This window comes from Schistocerca gregaria, chromosome 4 (assembly GCF_023897955.1).
Source record: "Schistocerca gregaria isolate iqSchGreg1 chromosome 4, iqSchGreg1.2, whole genome shotgun sequence".
NCBI classification, from domain to species: domain Eukaryota; kingdom Metazoa; phylum Arthropoda; class Insecta; order Orthoptera; family Acrididae; genus Schistocerca; species Schistocerca gregaria.
The window spans coordinates 442,198,753-442,222,602 of NC_064923.1; the positions used below are offsets into that span (position 1 = coordinate 442,198,753).

The 23,850-nt window shown below is 38.8% G+C and overlaps 1 protein-coding gene across 3 annotated transcripts in view; it reads right to left on the minus strand.

Moving 5' to 3' along the window:
• Positions 1–23,850, minus strand: part of LOC126365812 (arginine--tRNA ligase, cytoplasmic) — a 141,410-nt gene that overhangs the window by 23,554 nt on the left and 94,006 nt on the right. For all 3 annotated transcript variants that reach the window (XM_050008403.1, XM_050008402.1, XM_050008404.1), the window contains 2 exons: positions 2,263–2,428; positions 1,586–1,908 (listed from right to left, as the gene is read on the minus strand). In XM_050008403.1, the coding sequence (XP_049864360.1) occupies positions 1,586–1,908; positions 2,263–2,428 (489 nt within the window). The remainder of the gene's footprint in view (positions 1–1,585; positions 1,909–2,262; positions 2,429–23,850) is intronic.

Here is a 23,850-nt window from a genome sequence, read left to right on the forward strand (position 1 = left end):
GATTGTTTGCAAAGTCAGAAGTTGTCATTTTGATTCAATATGTGTTTACTGAGTGACAGCAAACTACAATGACTATGGAAATTGATGCCCCTCCAGTTGTGAAATATCTGCTGTAATTCAGAGTTGTGTGTGCAAAAGAATGTATAGCTGATCAAATTCATATGGAGTTAAACCTAGTTTATAGGCTTACAGTAATGAGTAAAGTATCTGTACAAATGCATATGATGAAGTGCAGAGTGGCAGTATCCAGACTGGTGCAGTCATGTAACACGCTCTGAGGGAGCACAGTGTCCAAAAGCTTAACAAAGATTTTAACCTTGTATACGTGCTTGTCAACCATCCATAGTAATATTTTGCAAGACACATTGTCAATATATTAACCCAAGGAAGATTGCACCAAACTAAATATAGTGTTAATTTAGGAATTTTCAATACAGTTCTTCTATCATTTCCTACTTAATTGCAGTTTATATGATCCTGATTGTGGTTAGAGTAAGAACAAAAATCAACATTCTTCGGTTTTTTAAGTAAGTATTTTTGATTTTCCTGTCATTTTCACGATTCTGTTGCAATCTAATTTAACAAAAGGCAATGTACTTATTACAAGTCCTACACCTACACAGTATTTACCAGTGAAGTGTCTAAATACAAGCATAATCTTGTTTACTTTCAAACTTTTATTTTTGCTCGCATCATCATATTGGTTCTTCATCACATTAAAAACGATTTCACTTTAATTACTGTGTCATATACCTACTTCTTTTGTGGTCTGACTGTGGGAGTTCTACAGGTGCTCTGCCTACAGAGCACAGACTGCTTCAGTTAACACTGTACTCTTCGAGAAAGTTTATTTGTAATAGTGTGATTACTTGGAATATCTCATTGAAAATTAAATATAAAAAACTTTTTAGGATGAAAAATATCTCAGTGGCAGTAACTAATCTACTACTCTGTCACAACATGGTGACATAGGCAATCAGTTTAGTTGTTAAGTGCATTTGAATGGATTTTTCACTGAAAGAACTAAAAAAATTGCAATCTTATAACATTACACACTTGCAATCTGAACAAAATGATTAGCAACACCAAATGCCTCCAATAGACTTAGATTTTTAGACAGACATTGACATATTACAAGGTATTACAACCTTAAAACTTGACAGATGGGGTATCGTAAACCTAAATACAACAGTAATTCATAACTTCCTAGTATTTACATTTTCAGTACACTATACCTCAACTTTTCTATACAAAGGGGCATAATAAATGTTAAAATATTCTCATCAAACTGCTCAATGATAAGATACCAGCAACCAGATGTGGGCAAATAGCGACCCGCTAATGGTTTTTGTGCGGTGTGCCAAGACAGAATTTTCATGTAACAGTTTATACCTTTTCTGAAACTCCTGACCATAGACCACACATACCTTACAAGTGAATACTCAACTTACGTCCCTGATAAACAGTTAAGAGTTCACCCTCATACTTTAATACGAAGCCTTGTATCAAACAAAGTTTTTAACATGTACAAGGGCAGCTCAGAGAAAATAATTTCATATGGATGCAGGATAGATTTTCTACTTACCTTTGCAAGCTTCCATTCACGTTCATGAGTGATCGAAACAGGTACAGTTCCAACAGCTTCACGTACTTTTGATGACTCAAGTCCAGCAGTACGTGCTATGGATCGAATTCGAGTCAGAGCATATAGCAAATACACAGCAGTATTGCCACGATCCTCTAACATCTTGTCAAATGAGAATACATAGTCATGATTTCTATTGTGTGACAAGTCAGCATATTTTATGCAACCATAGGCTACGGCTTCCTGGGCCTGAACTAATTCCTCCTGTGTAAGTACCTGATCCCGTTGCTTCTCTTTCAGTTTTTCCAAAGAGCGGCGAAGACCTTTAGAAAAAATATAACAAATGATTTTCTGTTGGCATGTATTAATTCCTTTTATGCATTATATTTGAAGCATATAATACTGATTAATAGCCTTAAAATGTCTATGTTTTTTGCACATAAATTATAGTAACAGTAGCACAAAATGCACAGTCTTCCTTTTAATTTAAAGAAGGCATATATTAATGAACAAACATGCAAACACAATTAGAAGACGAACTACTCATTTATACATTATTTATGGAATTAGTTGAACCTTCACAGTCATAGTGTATTCCTCAGCAAAAACTAATACAAAATTTCAAAAATAATATTAGAAATTATAATGTACTAACACCTTCAGAACAACATGTCTACCTTCATCAAGTAGTTCTACAAGCCGTATTGTTTCACCAGAACGAGTCTTGAATTTCTTTTTATCTTCTCCAAGAACGAGCCCAAAACCCACATGGTCAACACGGACATTTGGTTTCAGAATACCAACACGTTTTGCACAGCTGAAGAGCACTTTGAAGTGACCTGCCTGAAATATACGAACTGAGTTAGTATGACCATTGATTTAGATGTAAATACAAAATTCCAAACTAACTACAGTTTCAAATGTAACAATTCTTTCTTACATCCACAGAAGTAATATGCATCTGCAACCACAAGGTCGAGTAGTCAACTGCTTATCAATACAACTTAAACCGTAAACACTGGAATTAAGAACTGTGAGTTATTTTATTTTTCCACAATGCACAGAAATTTCAGTCAATAAATCCATCAGTTTTTATGTACCTCATAATCTCCTGCTTTCTGATCCACAGAAATTATCTATTCTGGAAAATCCAAGTTGGAATGTAACAATATTATGAAAAGGATTCTTCTTGCCATATAGCGGGGATGCTGAGTTATGGATAGGCACAACAAAAAGACTGTCAAATGTGAGCTTTCAGCCACCTTCATTGGAAATAAATAAAACACACACACACAAATGCAACTCACTTGGCAGCCAGAGACTGTGGTCAAGTGCGTGCGAGCTGTGTTTGTGTGAGTGTGTGTATGTATGTTGTGTATTTCCATCGAAAGCCTTGTTGGCCCAAAGCTCACTTTCTGGCAGACTTTTTGTTGTGCCTATTTGTGACTTAGCGTCTTCGATAAATGGAGAGTAGCAACTATTCTTTTCATGATATTGTTACAAATTATCTTTTCTGTTTGACTGGAAAAATTAGGGAAGCATCAATTCAATTAAAATATTCAATCAAAAACATAAGTGTCTTTGAAACAGTTAAGACTGCATTGCCTTGTGGTCCTGTTCTATGTTTCATATGTATGAATTAATTCTGCGTGAAGTAGTTAATAAGAGATGTAGACTGGGGGAAAAATGGCTAATTAATTGCAAACAATTAACTGAAGCATAGAGATTGTTACCTTGTCTTTGGCTAATAAGAATGTAAAATAAATGTAGTCCTATTTTACAGTAAGTGCTGGACGCTAAAGAGACAAGACCAAAGAATAAATTACACAGAGGATGTGATACCAGAACATGATGACCACCCAACTGTTATACACAGGTTTTCTTGAGGTTCATTCCCTAGCATGTTGTGTTCTTAATAAAACATTCATGAATTAGATCTCATTGCTGTCAATTAACAAGGACAGACTAACACTTTAGCAAATAGAGCTAGTGAGGATTCTAATATATATATTATCCAAGCAAATCAGGAGCCACAAACAAATTTGACAATATCGGACACTAAACAGCAGATAATGATCAGCAACCATGTCTTTAACACATGGGGGGGGGGGGGGGGGGGGCACGGGCACAGATACATCATTGAGATACTGCAGTTGGAAGAGTGCAAACTGGCAAACTTGGATGCCCTCATTACAAAATAGCTTCTTCTGACCTAGACCACATGTCACAAAACATATACATCTGGGTGCACATTCCTAGTAAGCATACAACCGTAACATCCCAAAGGAGCAATACTTGACAATTCAAGAATACACAATTGACAAATTTTTTTGTAAAGGTATGAAACAAATGCAGGTATTACCAGCACTCACTACAAAGGGGTGAAATGCACAGAGCACTGGACTTACCATTGCACCTTCAACTAATACTGAAAACAACCAAGAATAAGTACTGCGAATGAACATATGAAATGTGACCCAAGTTTCTTACTAATAACATCAAGATCCCCACCATACAGCCCACTCTTCACAAGACTGGTGGGATAATGATATACAGTAAGTGTGTTTGGCCAGACATTTACTACACACTGTTTTGCCAAATGACAGCTAGGACTCTGACAATAACCATCAATCAGGGCTTTATTACCACAGTACAAAAACAATGTTGTCTTACTTCCATTTGCATAGCAAGAAGCAGCAGTGATGGTCACACTTATATTGGACTCTGCATTGATGTTCAATAATGAATGGTAGCTCACAATTTTTGTTTGCCAAAGAGGTGCCCAGGTCCCAAAATAGTTTTGGTATTATTTTAGGCAACTATAGTATGGGCCATACAATCAAATGGCTAACTGGGCAGCATAAGGTAATAAGTAATATTATCAAAGTCTGCTTGTGATACCTTTGGGTGGTCTGATAATTTGGAATGAGTGGTAGTGCATGCTGATGACATCAACATGTACATTGCATCCAACCCTAAAGCTACATGATAGTTCAATCACTCTGCATTGTTGACATTCACTAAAGAGCATTCCTTAATGATGGCAGAAACTTTTTTGGCACAGATACATACAGTCTACCAAAATAGGCATAAAATTGTCACTGCTTCCACTGGCAGCTGCAAGTTAACCTCGGTGGTTGTAGTACTTCACTACAATTCAAGTCCGATGGGCACTTTGAACTTTGCAGCAAGTGCTTGAGCACGGTCGCTAAATTTGGTACAAAACTAAGCCATCCTATAATACATACAATCAGGAATTCACCTAACAGAAACCTTTACCAGCAGAAGTTCTCCTTGTCATTCTTGAAATATGCCCCATCGATATCACAGTGAAATATACGGTCATAACAGACTGGTTTCAGTGACACAAAATACAAAAGATGACATGTTTCACGACAAATAACAAGGCTGGAGACTTGATGAATGGCAATGGGATTAGAACAGTAGAGGTACAGGATGCCATCTTCAGCCCACTTATTAACATGGAGGAGGGAGTGTGCAGTAGGGTGGTGTGGAACAGGAGGGGGGAGAGAATACAAATGATAATTATGGTATTGGGTTCAAGGCACTCAATGGCATCATGATCAGCATCCTTGCACAAACAAATTAAATGCTTAGTGAAATCAGTTTCTCCTTGTATGCAATCTTATTGGACAATGACCCACAGACACACATCAGATACTTGAAAGACTGTTGGCAATAACTTAGAGACAGTGGTTGCTTTTCAATACAGTAAGATGGACAGTAAAAATATGTGTGTAGGAGTGTGTATGTCTGCTTGCAAGGTCATGCCTTTTCCTCACACTTACACGAAACTTCAATTAAGACACGATAAAGTAGTAGACGAAACAAAGATTAATTGAAGGAAGTGCTGAAAGTTGTTGCTGGCTACCACTCACAGACCAGAGAAATATCCAGCCACTGTGAAAGCGTAAAATGACATACTACAGCTTCAGACAGAGGTGTTAAAAATGCTTGAATAAAAGCTTGAGACTTAGTGTAACAATATATATTAAAAAGAGAAATGTACACAGTCAGAACTGTAAAATTGATTAAGATATCCATGGCTGGTTTGATTACTGGCTAACAATAGATGCACAAACCACTCTGAGATGCATTAAATTAACCTACCCAATAGTCTGGGTAGGAGCCTGACAACAAAAAAATCATAAAGCCTTTTCCCTACTCATCTCATCATTATTTACAACAATGAACAAATTCTTCTCCGGAAAAACTGCTGCTCTCTTGGCAGAAATAAAACATAATTGGCCCCAGGAGGCAGAGACAGCAGTCATGTGTTTAGTAGTCTCTTTGTTGTGCCTGTCTGCGACTCAACTTCTCCACTATATGGTGAGTAGCAAATCTATCCTTTTCATAATACTCTAATTGAGTAAGTGCCACAGGCACCTCCCACAGGAAGATGTACCTATGGGTCAGAGAACAGTGCTCCATTCTCAGTCATGTTAAAGCCACTTCTTTCAGTCACTCTGACAAGCTATGTTTACCATGCAAAACTGTAGGCTTCAGCTGCCTTAATGTGTTATTTTATTCCTCCAGCCATGCATCCTCCCACATACATGTAGCTTTCCTTCACACCAACACGGTACTAGCACACAAGGGGACAGAATATGGCAGAACATTGCTTTCATTGCATGCATTCTTTGCTGACATCTCAACTTGCTCATTTTCCAGTATTTCTGTATGGCCCAGTAACCAGCATAGACACACTTCCTCTCATTGTCATCGCACATTAAGTGTCTCGTTATACTTGTACAACCCTGTCTGGTGGTTACAGTGGCTGAATGCTGTCGACAGCACTTGGGCAAACAGAGCAGATAAAGTTAATTTGTCAGTTGGATCTTATCTGCTCCATTTCCATTTGTCCGGAAGTCTAATTCTAAGGACCCATCAAGAAAAACTATTACACAGCTGATGGTATGGCCCTGCTTAAACCCACCAGTATAAATGTCAAATTTCAGTTCAACTCCAAAAACTCTTAAAAGGTTTGTTTAAAAATAAAACAAGGTGTACAAGATTTCTGGTACCTTGGCAAATTTAAAAACGATCTTGTTTCACTAACAAACATGGGGATACAACCCTGTGTTAAAATATTTAGGTCCACCAAACAAAAACACTGCAATCTGCTCCTGTACTGCACTCCAAAATGATCGTCTTGATCTCCTCTGATTCACATGCATATCTTCACTCTTCTGATAATCAGACAAGAAGATTGAAGGCCCGAGTCTGGGGAACTGACTGGTCATTATATCCACGTCGCACCACGAGGAACTTCCACAGATTATAGGGGGCAGCCAGACTGGTATAGGACTTGACCTGAAGGCTTCTGTCATCAATCTAATGGCCTCATGGTAAATTGAGTCCAAGATCTTTAAAGAGGATGGTTGTACAGAACCACAGACAATACAGTATTAGTCCAGCTGTGGCCAAATAAAGAGGCTCTCATAAAATAACAACAGGGAGGATCAGTAGCCATGATCCCCCTCCCCACAGTATCTGCCACTAAGGCACTTGTAAGATGTTTACAACCTTTAGAACTCTTGATCTGAGTCTTTCACTCCAAACAAGGCCCATGAGTTTTACTGATCCCTTAAAGCCAAAAGTGTATCCCTCAGTTACAGCTCAGGTAATCATTGAGCAGTTGTTTCAAGACTGTAAGACCAACAAAACAGATGGAAGCATCAGAAGATTACATCAGAATGAAAATTGTTCATAAAAAAGATGGCTTTGAACAGGACAGTGCTCCTGACTGTGGCCATTGTGCTGTTAAGCCTATTACAACCAAAGTAACACTTAGAACATGTTACTCTTAAGTTTGTTGGTCTGAGAGTAAACAACCAAACCTGAATCTACAACAACTTTCTGGAAGGAAAGGCCACATTGTAATGGGAAGAATCACCGATGTCATACCATACCTTATCAACATAAAAATGTTTCTATTAAGTGCCGACCATGCATATAAAATGCCCTCTCATATTGCTACCTACAGGAGTATTTTATTTTCAAATGCAGAGTGATACCTATGGAAGACACACACTGAAGGCAACTGAAGAGATTACCCAGTTTCTATAACCCATAGTAACAGGCTATTGGTCACTCATTTCAACATTTTCTAAACAAATTGTAAGTGCCAGTTACTGTTGTAATTACTTGGGCTGGAGTGATCCTTCCCAGGCTTCAGAAATGGAATCATAATTGCTTACCCCCAAGAATCATGGCATTGCCCCTTGACCAGATGTAAGAAATGTATGCTTTCACTTAATATTCAAATGTCACAACACATCACAGAGCACTTTGTTGGTGCTGGTATTGTATTGCGAACTACAGATACCACATACTATAAATTCTTCATCCACGAAAAGTGGTTGTACTCTTCAGTGTTACTGTAACAGAAGTCCAACCATGTCCTCTCAGATAATTCCTGCCTCCATTGGAAAGTGCGATCTTGACTGGCACTAGATGTAATTTGTACAAATTATTTCGCCCCTGAGCTACAGCTTCTGATGTAATCAGGTGCCACTGTTCTGTATGGCTGTTGCAATAGATAACTTGCCTTTCCCACTGATCCTTCTCATCACTACAGTATCTTTGCTGATGGTGTGAAATGGTTTAACACAATACAAAAATTGTTGCTGTGACTGCTTTTCACTCTGCCTAATGGTGCACCGAGCTCGTATCTAAGCAGTGTCAAATGCTGCAAAGTTGTCAGCAGATGGACTAAGTTAGAACGTTCATAGAGCAGCTTCCCAATCCTGATGGTTAAGTGGCATTCTTGCCCCACAATGACACTGGCCACCTGTCATATTTAGCAAGAGACCTGTAGATAGAGAACTTCAGCAGCCCAGTGAATGATGTTAGTTGCCCGTTCTGTCACATACTGGATGTTGGAATACAGTCAGGTTGTTGTACAGTGTCCAGTTGGCTTTGTTTATCATCCATTTAAGTGGCTTGCTCACAGGTATTGATTTATGTAGCAAATGGATCCAAATGGGAAAATCGTCACTAGAGTGCTAATAGTCCACCACTTCCCAAAGGGTAGTATTGGTGTGAAAGATTAAAGTGACAGACAGAGTCTATGATTCATCTGCAATGCTGACTTGTCAAATCCACTGTATTGAAGAGGCAGATGTCATCTGACAAGAGAAATATGTTCACTCTTTGGGCATATGTATGTAGAGACCTACTAAATGTGATGTGCACTGAAATCTCTGAGGAATAGAACAGGATGGGGGAGTTCATGGATAAGGTCACTGCTGTCCACATTTTTATAAGGTGGGTCATGATTCCTGTTGATGATGTAGTGTTTATAACACAGGGTTATCTGAAAGTTTGAAATGCGACTGGTATGTACACGAACCAGTGCTTGCCCTGTGCAAAGGCCTTGCTTCTTCCATGTGTGTTCTTACGCCGTTCATACTCTTCTGCAGTGTGGGAGTGATCAGAAGGAGTTTTCTTTTATACTACCTCTTTTGGTAACACATGTTGGACAGGGAAAGGAGCAGTAACAACACTACCACTGACTTCATCAACATATAAAATACAGATCAATTTCATAGGTACCTACAACAGTTAATACTAACCTCAGACTATCTGATGGTTTAATGCCAGAAGATGATCAGAACTATCATGCATTTAGCACATGTTGCCTTGCTGTGGTGTGACTGTATCTAGTTAGACTGAGAGTGGCTGTCTTCTCCAGCTCATCATTCATTCTCTTCATCAAATTTCTATAACACTTTCCATTTCCCACTCCTTTAGCTGTTCAGTCGAAACAACTGATGTATAGCATAATACCAGTTATATGCATATATAAATACTGGAGCAGACAATTCAGTCTATGTGTATTATTATGCACAAATGATGTCAATGGTTGTTGAGTACTGAAAGAAGTTCAAGGTTACATTGAATTTCTGGAAGATATAGACACTATTAAAAATGCAAAAGTAAGTGTGTGTGTGGGGGGTTAACTGACACTTTTACCCTGGGGAGGGGGGCAGAGGCAATACAGTGTGCCAGGGATAGCCAAAATTGTAAGGATACAGAAGTGTTTTCATTGGGTGAGATGCAGCAGTTTCAACCAAAAGAATTCTGCTGTGAAGTAGTCTGATTTTACAGTTACAGAAATATTTTTTGACATTTTGCTGATGTGGAAGGGGGAGACTTTCTCAAAAGCCCATCTCCTCTCTTTATCGCAATAAAACAATCTGACATTGTTGTACCCTGTTACAATCATCAAGGTTCATTTTTCTAATTCAGTTCCAGAGGCACTATTGTGCTGAGACCTGTTAGTTGTGTAGAGATTTGTTTTTGTGGTTGTGGGGTTTCATGGTGTTCTCACAGACAGATAGGGATCTGTAACTTAACCAGGGAAAGTGCTGTGGATCCATAACTTAATTAGGGAGAGCGCTGCTTTCCTGGGTACGACTAATTCTAGTGAGGTGCAGCAGGTTCCTCAGAGGTTGCTCGTTACTAAATGTTTTGTATGAACAGCCGTCCATCCCATTGGTGTACAGCACATCTTGAGATTGAGGGTTTTCTCCCTGCACCCCCCCCCCTCTCCCCCACCCTCGTGACCTAGATTGTTTAACCAGAATTTCTTTTCCCTATGACAATGTTCCACTACTAAGCAGCACGATGGTTGTTGAAGCTTGCCCTGAACTCATGGTTGGAGAGCAGATGACTGGTAACATGGACACAGAGCTGACACCCCACAGCATCCCAGAAGAATTCCACAGGGTTCAGAACAGATGAATCTGCTGGTCAAAACATCAATATGCTCCTACCATGGCTCAGTTCTGGTCTTTTGATATGGGCAATTATCCTGCTGTAATTCATCACTCAAGTCGGGGATGAAATCCACAACATACTCTCCACATCACACTACAGTGTATGATGGAAAGTACCTTATACCACTACTAATCATGTCCTCTCCTATTCTATTTGCAAATAAAGTGAGGGAAACCGACTATCTAAAACCTCCACACAAGCCCTAATTTCTCTTATTTTATCCTCGCGGTCCTGAATGCAAAATGAATGTTGGCGGCAGTATAATCCTTCTACAGTCGGACTCTAATGCCAGTTCTCTAAATCAGTGGAATATTGCCTTGCAGAAAGAGCAACATCATCCTGAAGGATTCTCATTTGAGTTCAAGGAGCATCTCCATAATACCTGCTTGCTGATGGAAGGTATGAGTAACAAATCTAAGAGTACGCCTCTTAGTTTCTTTAATGTCTTCTTTTAATCTGACCAGGCAAGGATACCAAACGTTCACATAATACTCAAGAATGGGTTGCATTATCATTCTACACACTGTCTCCATTATGGATGATGTACACTTCCCCAAAATTCTCCCAATAAAACCAAGTTGAGCATTTGCATTATCTGCTATCAACCTGATATACTCATTACATTTTCTATCGCTCTGCAATGTTATGTGTAGGTATTTAACTGATTGACTGTGTCAACAGCACATTATAGGACTGTTTTTCCTACTCAACTCATTAACTTACATTTTTCTACGTGCAGAGCAAACTGCCATTCATCACAGAAACTAGAAATTTTGTGTAAGTCATCTTGTACACTTCTACAGTCACTCAATGACAACACCTTCCCATACACCACAGTATCATCAGCAAACAGCTGTAAATTGCTGTTCACCCTGTCCGTCAGGCCATTTACGATACAGAGAATAAAAGCAGTCTTATCACAATTCCCTGGGTCACTCCTGACGATATTCTTGTCTCTCATGAGCACCCTGTCAAGGACCATCTACTGGGTACTACTACCTAAAAAGAACACACAAATAGCAAAGGTTAACTGTTTAAATTAATATACGTACAGTATTGTTACAAGGAAAGCTGACTTTCACATATAATGCGGGTCGTTAAAAATCTTTTGTTGCTTTTTATGAGGGTGTGGTTAGGCAGTTTAAACTGCAAGCATGATGAAAAATTACACTGCTGCACACTGAACATTTCATGGGTTACAGGGCCAAATACATGCTCTGTCAGGCACTCTGACTTTTATATAGAAAAGTTAATTACGTGCAAAATTGCTGAACTCACCTCGCCATTTTTGTTGAAGGATAATTATACTTTTTTCCATCACTATTGCATAATTTGTAATCTATGAATAAACTAAAATAAATATGAAAAACTAATCTAAACACTTAGTCTTTTTTAGTGTGTGTCCCTCTTAATGTACACTGGACACAAATGTGCCAGTAGAATTTTAAACAATAACTTAAATGGCTGGTCTCCTGGGCCCAAAATTTTTGTACATGGCTGCTCCTCCTCAAAGCATTACATTTTGAATGAAATTCAAATGCTCCGTGATTTAAGAAATTCACTGCTCCTCCTCAAATCATTTCGTTTTGAATGAAATTCAAATGCTTCTTGATTTAAGAAATTCACTGCACATTTTCACATGTAACGTAATTCATCTTGTGTAAAAAGAAATTTACTTTGAAACTAATGCTTCTCAAACCAGCATTCACAATATTTTCCCACAACCTTTTAGAAATGTAAAAAACTGCAATGTCACGCTCGTCAAAAGAAGTTTGTTGTTACGAATTATTGCATAGTTTTTGTCCTAAAGCCTTTGAAACATTTTGCAGCTGGAAAGTTGGCAGACACTTGTTTGTACACAGTGCTGCATTATTTTCTTTGCAATTACAGTTTTATTTTGGTGTTAATCTCTCATTTATGTTTTATTGTTGCAATATTGCTCCACATCAGTGGGCTAAAGTAAAATTCTTTGTTAGAATATCAGCTCTGACCAGTCAAAATTACAAAAATTTAACTGAAAACTGAAACACTGAAGAAATTCCTGAGTTTTACCCAGATTTTTTCCAGAGGCAAAATTCCTATGTTTTTTCCATTTGTCTCGGGCAGTATAGACCTCAGGTTTGCTTTATAATACCTTTCTTTATGTGACAAGATGACTGACTTGCTCGTAATAAAATGTCATTTATGACACAAATGAAAGCTGCAGAATGCTACACATCCAAAATTTTTAAGTTATAATTAATAATAAAGAGGCCAATAATGAAGGTGAAAGAGCACATATAGTGAGTGGTCTAATATGAAATGGAAGTGGTGGTGGATGAGTGCATGAATAAAAGGACTAGTAACCCAGTTACTGACTTTGACAACTATGCATCACAACAAAGTTGATGGTAGAAGCAGAAGTATAGCTAACAATACATGTGCACAGTATGCTCATTGAAATGTTATGTTAAACACGCAAAAACAATGATGACAGTACAATAACTATAATTTAGTTTGGTAAGTTAATTAATATGTGTAATTTTTACAAAGTTGTGTGAATCAAGGTTTCATTACGTCACACAGTAAATAGCTGGAGGATAATTTACAATACAAAAATTTATATAACATCCAACAGTAGTAACATATGCAAGCAGAGTTATGACAGCTAAAGATAAGCTCATACGCACAAGCACAGGCACGTGCACACACACACACACACACACACACACACACACACACACACACACACACACACACACACACACACACACACACAAATAGATGGTTTTTGATACTAGAACAACACAAGTAGCACAATTTAATGATAATAAATATTTACTGAAATGAAAGAAGCAGCTTAGACTGTAGATGCAGTTGAAATGAAGGTCATGGTTCCGTGTGACACAGAAATATGTGAGACATATGGAGGTAGCAGACTGTTAATGGTCATCTATACAAATCCACATTAAATATTATTAATTTATTGCATCTTCTAAGTGTTCTGCCAATGAAACGCGACCTTTGGCTCGCCTTCCCCACAATATTATCTATGTGGTCTTTCCAACTGAAGTTATTCGTGATTTTAACACCCTGGTACTTAGTTGAATTGACAGCTTTGAGAATTGTACTATTTATCGAGTAATCGAATTCCAACGGATTTCTTTTGGAACCCATGGGGATCATCTCACACTTTTCGTTATTTAGCGTCAACTGCCACCTGTCACACCATACAGCAATCTTTTCTAAATCGCTTTGCAACTGATACTGGTCTTCGGATGACCTTACTAGACGGTAAATTACAGTATCATCGACGAACAACCTAAGAGAACTACTCAGATTGTCACCCAGGTCATTTATATAGATCAGGAACAGCAGAGGTCCCAGGACGCTTCCCTGGGGAACACCTGATATCACTTTAGTTTTACTCGACGATTTGCCTTCTGTTACTACGAACTGCGACCTACCTGACAGGAAATCACGAATCCAGTCGCACTTTCAAACACTTAACTCCTTTCTGACGTTCAGTCAAGTCTCCATGGCGACATATCTTGCCAAGCGGATTCCGTAGAAATGACTAGCAAAGACTGACCCCTTCACCTCCAAGATACGAGTCAGCACGGACTAATTGATACCAACTCTGCATCATCTACTACCGTCTAGTGAGACCAGAGTGGTCTTTTAAGAGAGGTGACTAATAAATCGCCGGTGAGCTTAGGAAGTGGTTCCCGCATATATTGTGGCGTCGGCACGACAAAGGCCGTCAGCGCTGGGAGCAGAGGAGGGCGGAGGATGAGAACAGTGGGAAGGCAAATGAGGAGAGAGGCGGACGCACGGGCGACCCCTACCCGCAGCACGCGAGCCTCGCATGCCGATGGGCGGCGTCGACGTTCCCGTGGGAGGCGGTCGCCTTGGGCCGGCTGCTGCTACCGATTGTTATTAGCTTAGACCGGCTCTAGGGGGGCAGCGCGGTGGCCCGCCGGCCAAGTGGTCGACGCCCCATCGCGTGTCGCATGTGGCCCTCCGTCTCTCTACTTGACACCTATGATGTGTTACAAGGTTATGTGCTACGTGTAGTATGGTGAGCAGCACCATGCATCAGTGTGGCTTGAATGAAACCTGCCATGTCTGTGTGGTCGATTTGAGAGAGCAAAAATTGCTGTCTGTCACCTCCAACTGTTCAGCTCCCAATGACATGATTCTTCTGTCAGATAAGGAGACAACGGCAGGTAAGGAGACAACGGCAGATAAGGAGACAATGGCATGCAAGGGGTGGCACACTGACTTACAATACCATCCCAACATGCTTCTTTGGCTGTTTTGTTGTCTACGTCAATTCCCTGTATCTTGGTATCCCCAGGTGTGCTGCAAGAGATCACCTCCTTATCTCAGTGTTAGAGCTGCTTTTCAGGGTCATGTGTGAGTTGAATCAACTGGTCTAATAGGTACGTTTGGTGGACCGCTTGCAACACATCAAGCAAATGAGAAAACAGTAAAAAACTTGTACTGTAATGCCTCTGAATCCAGCCCAGGACTGCCATAATGCCACATAGTTCTGCACCATGATTTGAAAACTGTTCCGGAAGACGCACTTAGTACATCCTATCAGGAAAAACACGTGAACAACTGAGGGTATTCCCTTGCTGGAATCAATCCGTACAAACAATAATAACACTGTGGCACGTACTTAAAACTGAAGAAAATAATGTTGTAAAAATATAAGTTGGAGTACAAGTTTTCTTGTACTTCATCAGGCTTAAAATCACTTTGGGTCTCTGAACAAGCCAAGGCAGAAATTTGTTCCATTCCTGGTTGTGTAATCAGACATATGGCATAGCCATGACAGTTGGTAGCATATACGCCAGAATGCTTGGTTGCATCAGAGCAATTCCTCAACAGCCACTTGAAATTGAGGTGTATTGCCACACTAAACGCTAATGATTGAGAGAACACTGAGATTTTCAGGGCCTGATGAGCCAGGAGGAAAAGCCACTGAATCCTGAGAGGTGGTTCACCAAACTCGGCACACAAACTCTGAATATGGCTAGTCTGAAGGGTTGCAGTCGATATTCGAATGTCCTCATGGCAAACAGCATCTCACACCTTGAGGTCGGAAATACGGGCTGATCCACAAACAACAATGCCATAATCTAACTGTGATCTGACATGCTCTATAAAACTGAAGGTGGGAGAACTGTTAGGTATCCACGAATTTCGACTGAGGCACTTTGAAATATTCAATGATATGACACCCTTTGTTCAAGGGTGTTTCAGGTGTGAAAGGCAGGTTAATTTCAAGCCACAACAGTTGGTCCAAAAATCACCCATTGTCACTAAAACTGAAAATATTGTCACCCATGATGAGCTCCAGTGAGTGAAAAGTGTGACGAACACAGGTAAAGTTGGCACATGTATTCTCCTCATGTGAGAAACTTAAATCAGTTATATGGGCACAAGTTTCCAGCCTCCTTATGGTCAGACAAAGTTACTTTGTCATCATAAGAAGGGAGGAAGAGCAGTTCACATAGTCAAAAAGACTTTTAACTGGGCTACTGACTCCACAGGAGACACCACTGATATTGTTGTTGTTGTTTTCAGTCCTGAGACTGGTTTGATGCAGCTCTCCATGCTACCCTATCCTGTGCAAGCTTCATCTCCCAGTACTTATTGCAACCTACATCCTACTGAATCTGCTTAGTGTAATCATCTCTTGGTCTCCCTCTACGATTTTTACCCTCCACGCTGCCCTCCAATGCTAAATTGGTGATCCCTTGATGCCTCAGAACATGTACTACCAACTGGTCCCTTCTTCTTGTCAAGTTGTGCCACAAACTCCTCTTCTCCCAAATTCTATTCAATACCTCCTCATTAGTTATGTGATCTACCCATCTAATCTTCAGCATTCTTCTGTAACACCAAATTTCGAAAGCTTCTATTCTCTTCTCGTCCAAACTATTTTTCGTCCATGTTTCACTTCCATACATGGCTACACTCCATACAAACACTTTCAGAAACAGCTTCCTGACACTTAAATCTATACTCGATGTTAACAAATTTCTCTTCTTCAGAAACGCTTTCCTTGCCATTGCCAGTCTACATTTTATATCCTCTCTACTTCGACCATCATCAGTTATTTTGCTCCCCAAATAGCAAAACTACTTTACTACTTTAAGTGTCTCATTTCCTAATCTAATTCCCTCACCATCACCCGACTTAATTTGACTACATTCCATTATCCTCGTTTTGCTTTTGTTGATGTTCATCTTATATCCTCCTTTCAAGACCCTGTCCATTCCGTTCAACTGCTCTTCCAAGTCCTTTGCTGTCTCTGACAGAATTACAATGTCATCGGCGAACCTCAAAGTTTTTATTTCTTCTCCATGGATTTAATACCTACCCCGAATTTGTCTTTTGTTTCCTTTACTGCTTGCTCAATATACAGATTGAATAACATCGGGGATAGGCTACAACCCTGTCTCACTCCCTGCCCAACCGCTGCTTCCCTTTCATGCCCCTCGACTCTTATAACTGCCATCTGGTTTCTGTACAAATTGTAAATAGCCTTTTGCTCCCTGTATTTTACCTTGCCACCTTCAGAATTTGAAAGAGAGTATTCCAGTCAACATTGTCAAAAACTTTTTCTAAGTCTACATATGCTAGAAATGTAGGTTTGCCTTTCCTTAATCTTTTTCTAACATAAGTCGTAAGGTCAGTATTGCCTCGCGAGTTCCAACATTTCTGCGGAATCCAAACTGATATTCGCTGAGGTCAGCTTCTACCAGTTTTTCCATTTGTCTGTATAGAATACGCGTTAGTATTTTGCAGCTGACTTATTAAACTGATAGTTCGGTAATTTTCACATTTCAACACCTTCTTTCTTTGGGATTGAAATTATTATATTCTTCTTGAAGTGTGAGGGTATTTTGCCTGTCTCATACATCTTGCTCACCAGATGGTAGAGTTTTGTCAGGTCTGGCTCTCCCAAGGCCGTCAGTAGTTCCAATGGAATGTTGTCTACTCTCGGGGCCTTGTTTCGATTCAGGTCTTTCAGTGCCCTGTCAAACTCTTCACGCAGTATTGTACCTCCCATTTCATCTTCATCTACATCCTCTTCCATTTCCATAATATTGTCCTCAAGTACATCGCCCTTGTATAGACCCTCTATATACTACTTCCACCTTTGTGCTTTCCCTTCTTTGCTTAGAACTGGGTTTCCATCTGAACTCTTGGTGTTCATACAAGTGGTTCTCTTTTCTCCAAATATCTCTTTAATTTTCCTGTAGGCAGTATCTATCTTACCCCTAGTGAGATAAGCCTCTACATCCTAACATTTGTCCTCTAGCCATCCCTGCTTAGCCATTTTGCACTTCCTGTCGATCTCATTTTTGAGACTTTTGTATTCCTTTCTACCTGCTTTATTTACTGCATTTTTACATTTTCTCCTTTCATCAATTAAATTCAATATTTCTTCTGTTACCCAAGGATTTCTACTAGCCCTCGTCTTTTTACCTACTGGATCCTCTGGTGCCTTCACTACTTCATCCCTCAGAGCTACCCATTCTTCTTCTACTGTATTTCTTTCCCCCATTCCTATCAATTGTTCCCTTATGCTCTCCCTGAAACTCTGTACAACCATTGGTTTAGTCAGTTTATCCAGGTCCCATCTCCTTAAATTCCCACCAATAGATTGTGGTCAGAGTCCACATCTGCCCCTGGAAATGTCTTACAATTTAAAACCTGGTTCCTAAATCTCTGTCTTACCATTGATAGTGGTTGCAAACAGTGACACAGAGTACATTACTTTGGAGGAACCCATTCTCCTGAGCAAAGTGGTCAGACAAGGACGGATTGAATAAGAATTGGCAGATATCCACGTAGTCCCCGTATGTGAAGTTGGTGAATGATGTGAGTGGTGAAGTATGCTTTCTCAAGATAAAAACACACTGATTAAATGGATGTCATGTATAAAACATTCTTGTATCACTGTCTCCAGGAGAATTAAGGTATCAAGTGTGAACCAGTAGCACCTGAAAGAGCACTGGGAGTAGCACAGGTGATCCCGGGATTGGAGGACCCAGACAAGGCACCGGTTGACCACATGCTAAGATGTCTTACACATACTGGTGGTAGGAGCTCCACTCTAGTAACTATTAGGGTTGACACAATCTTTGCCTGGTTTCCGTTAGAAAATTAATACTGCTTCCTTGGAAAGTAAGCATTTCCGGACACATGTCCACATAACATATTTTCTTTCTTTGTGTGTGAGGAATGTTTCCTGAAAGTTTGGCTGTACCTTTTTGTAGCATCCTGTACACAACCTTCTCGATAACTTTAGCAATCACCGATAGCATAGAAATAGGTCTATAATTGTCAACATTATCCCTGTCTCCCTTTTTATAAAGTGGCTTCACTACCGAGTACTTTAATCGGTCCGGAAACCGACCACTCCTAAAGGAAAAGTTACAGATATGGCAAAGTACAGGGCTAACATACATAGAAAAATACTTCAGTATTCTGCTAGATATCCTGTCATATTCATAAGAGTTCTTGGTCTTTAATTATTAACTCAATCTCCCTCTTGTCAGTAACACGGAAAAGCATTTCAGGTAACAGTCTCGGAACACTTTTTTCTAAGAGCGCTATGTCATTCCCTGTTGCGACTAAGTTTCTATTTAGTTCACCTGCTATATTCAGAAAGTGATTATTAAATACTGTACATATATGTGACTTATCAGTAACATGGACATTCCCACTACGCACTGACCCCATATCCTCGACTTGTCTCTGCAGACCAGCCACTTCCTTTACGACTGACCATATGGTTTTAATTTTATCCTGAGACTTAGCTATTAGCTATTCTATCTGCATACCACATACTTTTTGCCTTCCTAATAACATTTTTAAGCACCTTACAATACTGTTTGTAATGGGCTGCTGCATTTAGATTTTGCCTGTTTCTAAAGTTTTGATATAATTGCCACTTTGTTCTACAAGATATTCTTATCCCTCTAGTCAGCCACCCAGACTGCCTGTTGTGCTAGTACCCTGTTTTGAACGTTCTAACGGAAAGCAACTTTCAAAGAGCACGAGAAAAGTCTTGAGAAAAGCATTATATTTATCATCTACTGTATCAGCGCTATAAACATCTTGCCACTGTTGTTCCTTGATAAGGTTTACAAAGGTCTCTACAGTAACTGGATCAGCTTTCCTACACAGTTGATAACTATATTTAACATGTGTTGCAGCACAAAAATATTTTAGAGTTAAAATTTGTACATCATGATCTGAAAGGCCATTCACCTTTTTGCTAACAGAATGCCCTTCTAGTAATGAGGAATGAACAAAAATGTTGTCCATGGTTGTTCTACTGTTCCCTTGCACTCTCGTTGGAAAGAATACGGTTTGCATAAGATTATAAGAATTAAGGAGGTCTACCAGCATCCTTTTCCTTGAACAATCACTTATACAATTAATATTGAAGTCACCACATATAACTAACTTTTTGTATTTCCTATAAAGTGAACCAAGAACCTCCTCTAGCTTTAGCAAAAATGTAGTGAAGTCGGAGTCTGAGGATCTATAAATAACAAGAATTAGACTTTAGCTCCATTAAATTTAACCACACCTGCACAACATTCAAACACCTTTTCAGTGCAGTACTTTGAAACATCAATTGACTCAAATGGGATGCCGTTTTCACATACATGGCTACTCCCCCACACTGCAAAGAGCTCCTAGAAAAGCTGCCAGCCAACCTGTATCCTGGTAAAGGAAGCCTCTAAATTATCTCCTCATTTAAGAAGTGTTCAGATATACCAATAATTTCAGAGTCAACATCTATAAGCAGTTCACTAACTTTATCTCTAATACCTTGTATATTTTGATGAAATATACTAATTCCCTCATTATTCGGATACCTAAGCTTTGTCAAAAGTGGTTCCTTAAGCAGGAATACCTATCAGCTGACTTCAATCTAAAAAAGGAAGATACCTCTATTATGTGCTTCATGGATTTAGAAAAGGCATTTGACAATGTGGATTGGGACAAACTGGCGACTATAATGAGGGAAAGAGAGTGGACTGGAAAACCACAAGACTTGTAAACTCATTATATCTGAATCAAAAAGCCTCAGTTAAAGTGAGAGGAAAAAGTACAAACTGGATTGGACTTGGGAAAGGAGTAAGACAAGGATGCTGTCTATCACCTACCCTTTCAAACTTCTACTTGGAAAATATGATTGACCAATGCTTATTAGATGACAAAGGAGTAGAAATTGGAGGAAGAAGATTAGGGTGTTTGAGGTTTGCTGATGACATGGTCCTTCTAACCACAGGGGAAAAAAGAATTACAGGATTTAGTGATCACCATTGAAGCTAACGGAAAAAATTAAGGAATGAAAATCAACACAAAGAAAACAAAAGTATTGGCATTAGGAGGAAATAAAGAAATAAAAGTTATGCTGAATGGAAAATATCAGAACAGGTGCAAAATTTTAAGTATCTTGGAAGCAGGATAGACACCGACTGGAAGTGCAGCACAGACATTAAAACAAGAATAGCAATGGCAAAAGAGGCATTTTATAAGAAAAGGAGAATTTTCTGAAGCAGTCTGGACAGAGAACTGAGGAAAAGACTCATGAAATGTTTGTGTGGGGTGTTCTTCTGTACGGCACTGTAACATGGACTTTGAGGAAGAAAGACAGAGAAAGGCTGGAGGCTTTTGAGATGTGGACATGGTGGAGGATGGAAAGAGTAATTTGGATGGACAGAGTAAAAAATGAAGAAGTACTGAGATGAGTGGAAGAGAAAAGACAGTTACTAGATGTAATAAAAAGAAGAAAAAGAAATTGGATTGGGCAGATATAAGATAGAATGACAGACTGATAAAAACAGTTTTAGAAGGTTGTGTAGGAGGGAAAAAAGAAGCAAGGAAGGAAGAGATTTCAGATACTGGATGACTTGATGGACGGTACAACATACAGCAGCCTTGAGAATGAAGCAATGGATTGCAGAAAATGAAGAGGCAAAGGACCTGCTAATATAGCAAAAAACTGATGATGATGATGATCCTATGTCCAAGTACAGGTCACATGGAAATGATTTTGTATCCTAGTGAAACTTTAATTTTTCTGCAGAAGTAACAGTTTTAAGTGAAGCTTTAAATTACATGCTGAACCTCACAGTAAGAAATATTTAAATTTTAAAAGACTGCAAAAGCTTGCTCCAAGATATCCAGACACCAACCCTTCTTCAGAAAATTAATCCAGTGATAATGGAATTAATGAAAGCTACCATGGAAAATGAAAATCTTGAAAAGAATGTGAAATTTATGTGGATTGAAGGACACACTAACATTTAATTCCATAAAATGATCAATGACTTAGCAAAAACCATCACCCAAAATCGTAATTTTAAAAACACCTTATTACTGCCATCAGACACGAAGACACATTACATATAAGAACAAGACGACGAATATCGATCATCAATACATATTAAAACGTAATATTACAGAAAAATACAGCCAAACATTTACTCAAAGCCCTTATTCTGAACTATTAAGGTGAACAAAAAGTTTACGAGTTCCACAATTCACATGAGATTTAATTGTTGATAATTTCCCTGCCACCTTTGCTGAGTACATGTCTGAGATAATCCTTACGGTGAATTTGATGGAATAACAGTACGAGATATCAATCACATTTTTTTTTTCTTCAAATATAAGTTGTATGCCAACCAGCAAACTGATTTCATACAACAGTTACTCAGGCCTCACTAGCGATTGGCATCTAATGTAGCAATGCTCCTTCAACAGAATATATTAATTTTAAAACTAATTATCATATTTTTAGATAAATGTATTCTTACTCAGTAACATTCCAAAACACTGAGAGATGACTGTATGGCGTATAGCCCAAAAGTCACAATTTAAAAAAAAAAATCAAAACAGGAAAGTAGGTTCTTCATCTCTGTGGAACTACCACATCCTGCATCCGTTTAAGCCTGCTTACTGTATTCATCTCTTGGACTTCCTCTTCCATTTTTAACACAACACTTCCCTCCATTTCCAAATCAACAACTCCTTGGTGCCTCAGGATGTATCCTATCAATGGAGCACTTCTATTAGCCTACTTGTACCATAAATCCAATCTCCCCAATTCAATATCTCCTCATCAGTTATTCAGTTACATGTTCAACACATTTCTCTCTTTCAGAAATAAACGCTTTTCTTACTACTGCCAGTTGGTGTTTTGTATCATCTCTACTTCAGCCATCATCTGTTATTTTACACCCCAACAGCAAAACTAATCTATTACTTTTAGTGTCACATTTCTTAACCAAATTCTCTCAGCATCACCTGATTTGCTTGACTACATTCAATTAAAAATTTTTACTTTTATTGAAGTTCATCTTACAATCTCCTTTCAAGACACTAACCATTCTATTCAATTGATTTTCCAAGAATTCTTTCATAGACTTACAATGTCATTAGCAAACCTCAAAGTTTTTATTTCTTTTCCCTGAACTTTAATTCTTGCTCCAAATTTTTCAGTAGTCTCCTTTACTGTTTGCTAAGTGTATAGTTAGAGTAACTCTGGGGCTAAACTACAACCATGTCAAACTCCCTTCTTAACTACTGCTTCCCTTTCATGTTCTTTTGAATCTTATAGCTGCAGTCTGCTTTCTATATAACTTGCAAGTAACTGTTCACTCCCTGTATTTTATCCCTGCAACTTTCAAACCACAAAAAGTTTACACCATGCCAACACCATAAAAATCTTTCTTAAATCTATGAATACTACATATGTAGGTTCACTTTTCTTCAGTCTATATTTACAGATAAAGTCATAGGTTTACTATTGTCTCCTGTGTTCCAAAATTTCTCTGAAACCCAAACTGATCTTTCCCATGGTCAGCTCTGGCCAGTTTTTCCATTCTTCTGTAAATGATGTGTGTCAATATTTTGCAACCATGACTTATTAAACTGATAATTCAGTAATATTCACATGAGTCAGCAACTGCCTTCTTTAGAATTGGAATTATTACATTCTTCATGAAGTCTGAAGGTATATTGCCAGTCTCATGTATCTTGCACAACAGGTGGAATAATTCTGTCACGCCTGCCATCCCAAGGATCTCACTAATTATGAAGGATCATCATCTACTCCAAGGCTCTATTTTCCACTTACATCTCTCAGTGCACTGCCAAATTCTTCCCATTCTACCATATTTCCTATCTTATCTTCATCTACTTTCTTTTCTGTTTCTATAATATTGTCCTCAAGTTTGTTTCCCTCATACAGCTCCTCTACATAATTCTTAAACTTTGCAGCTTTCCCTTCTTTGCTTACAACTGGCTTGCCAACTGTACTATTGATATTCATACTGCTACTTCTCTTTCCCCAAAGATATCTTCAGTTTTCCTATAGATGGCATCTATTTTCGTTCTAGTCATGCATGTTTCTACAGCTTTCCATTCGT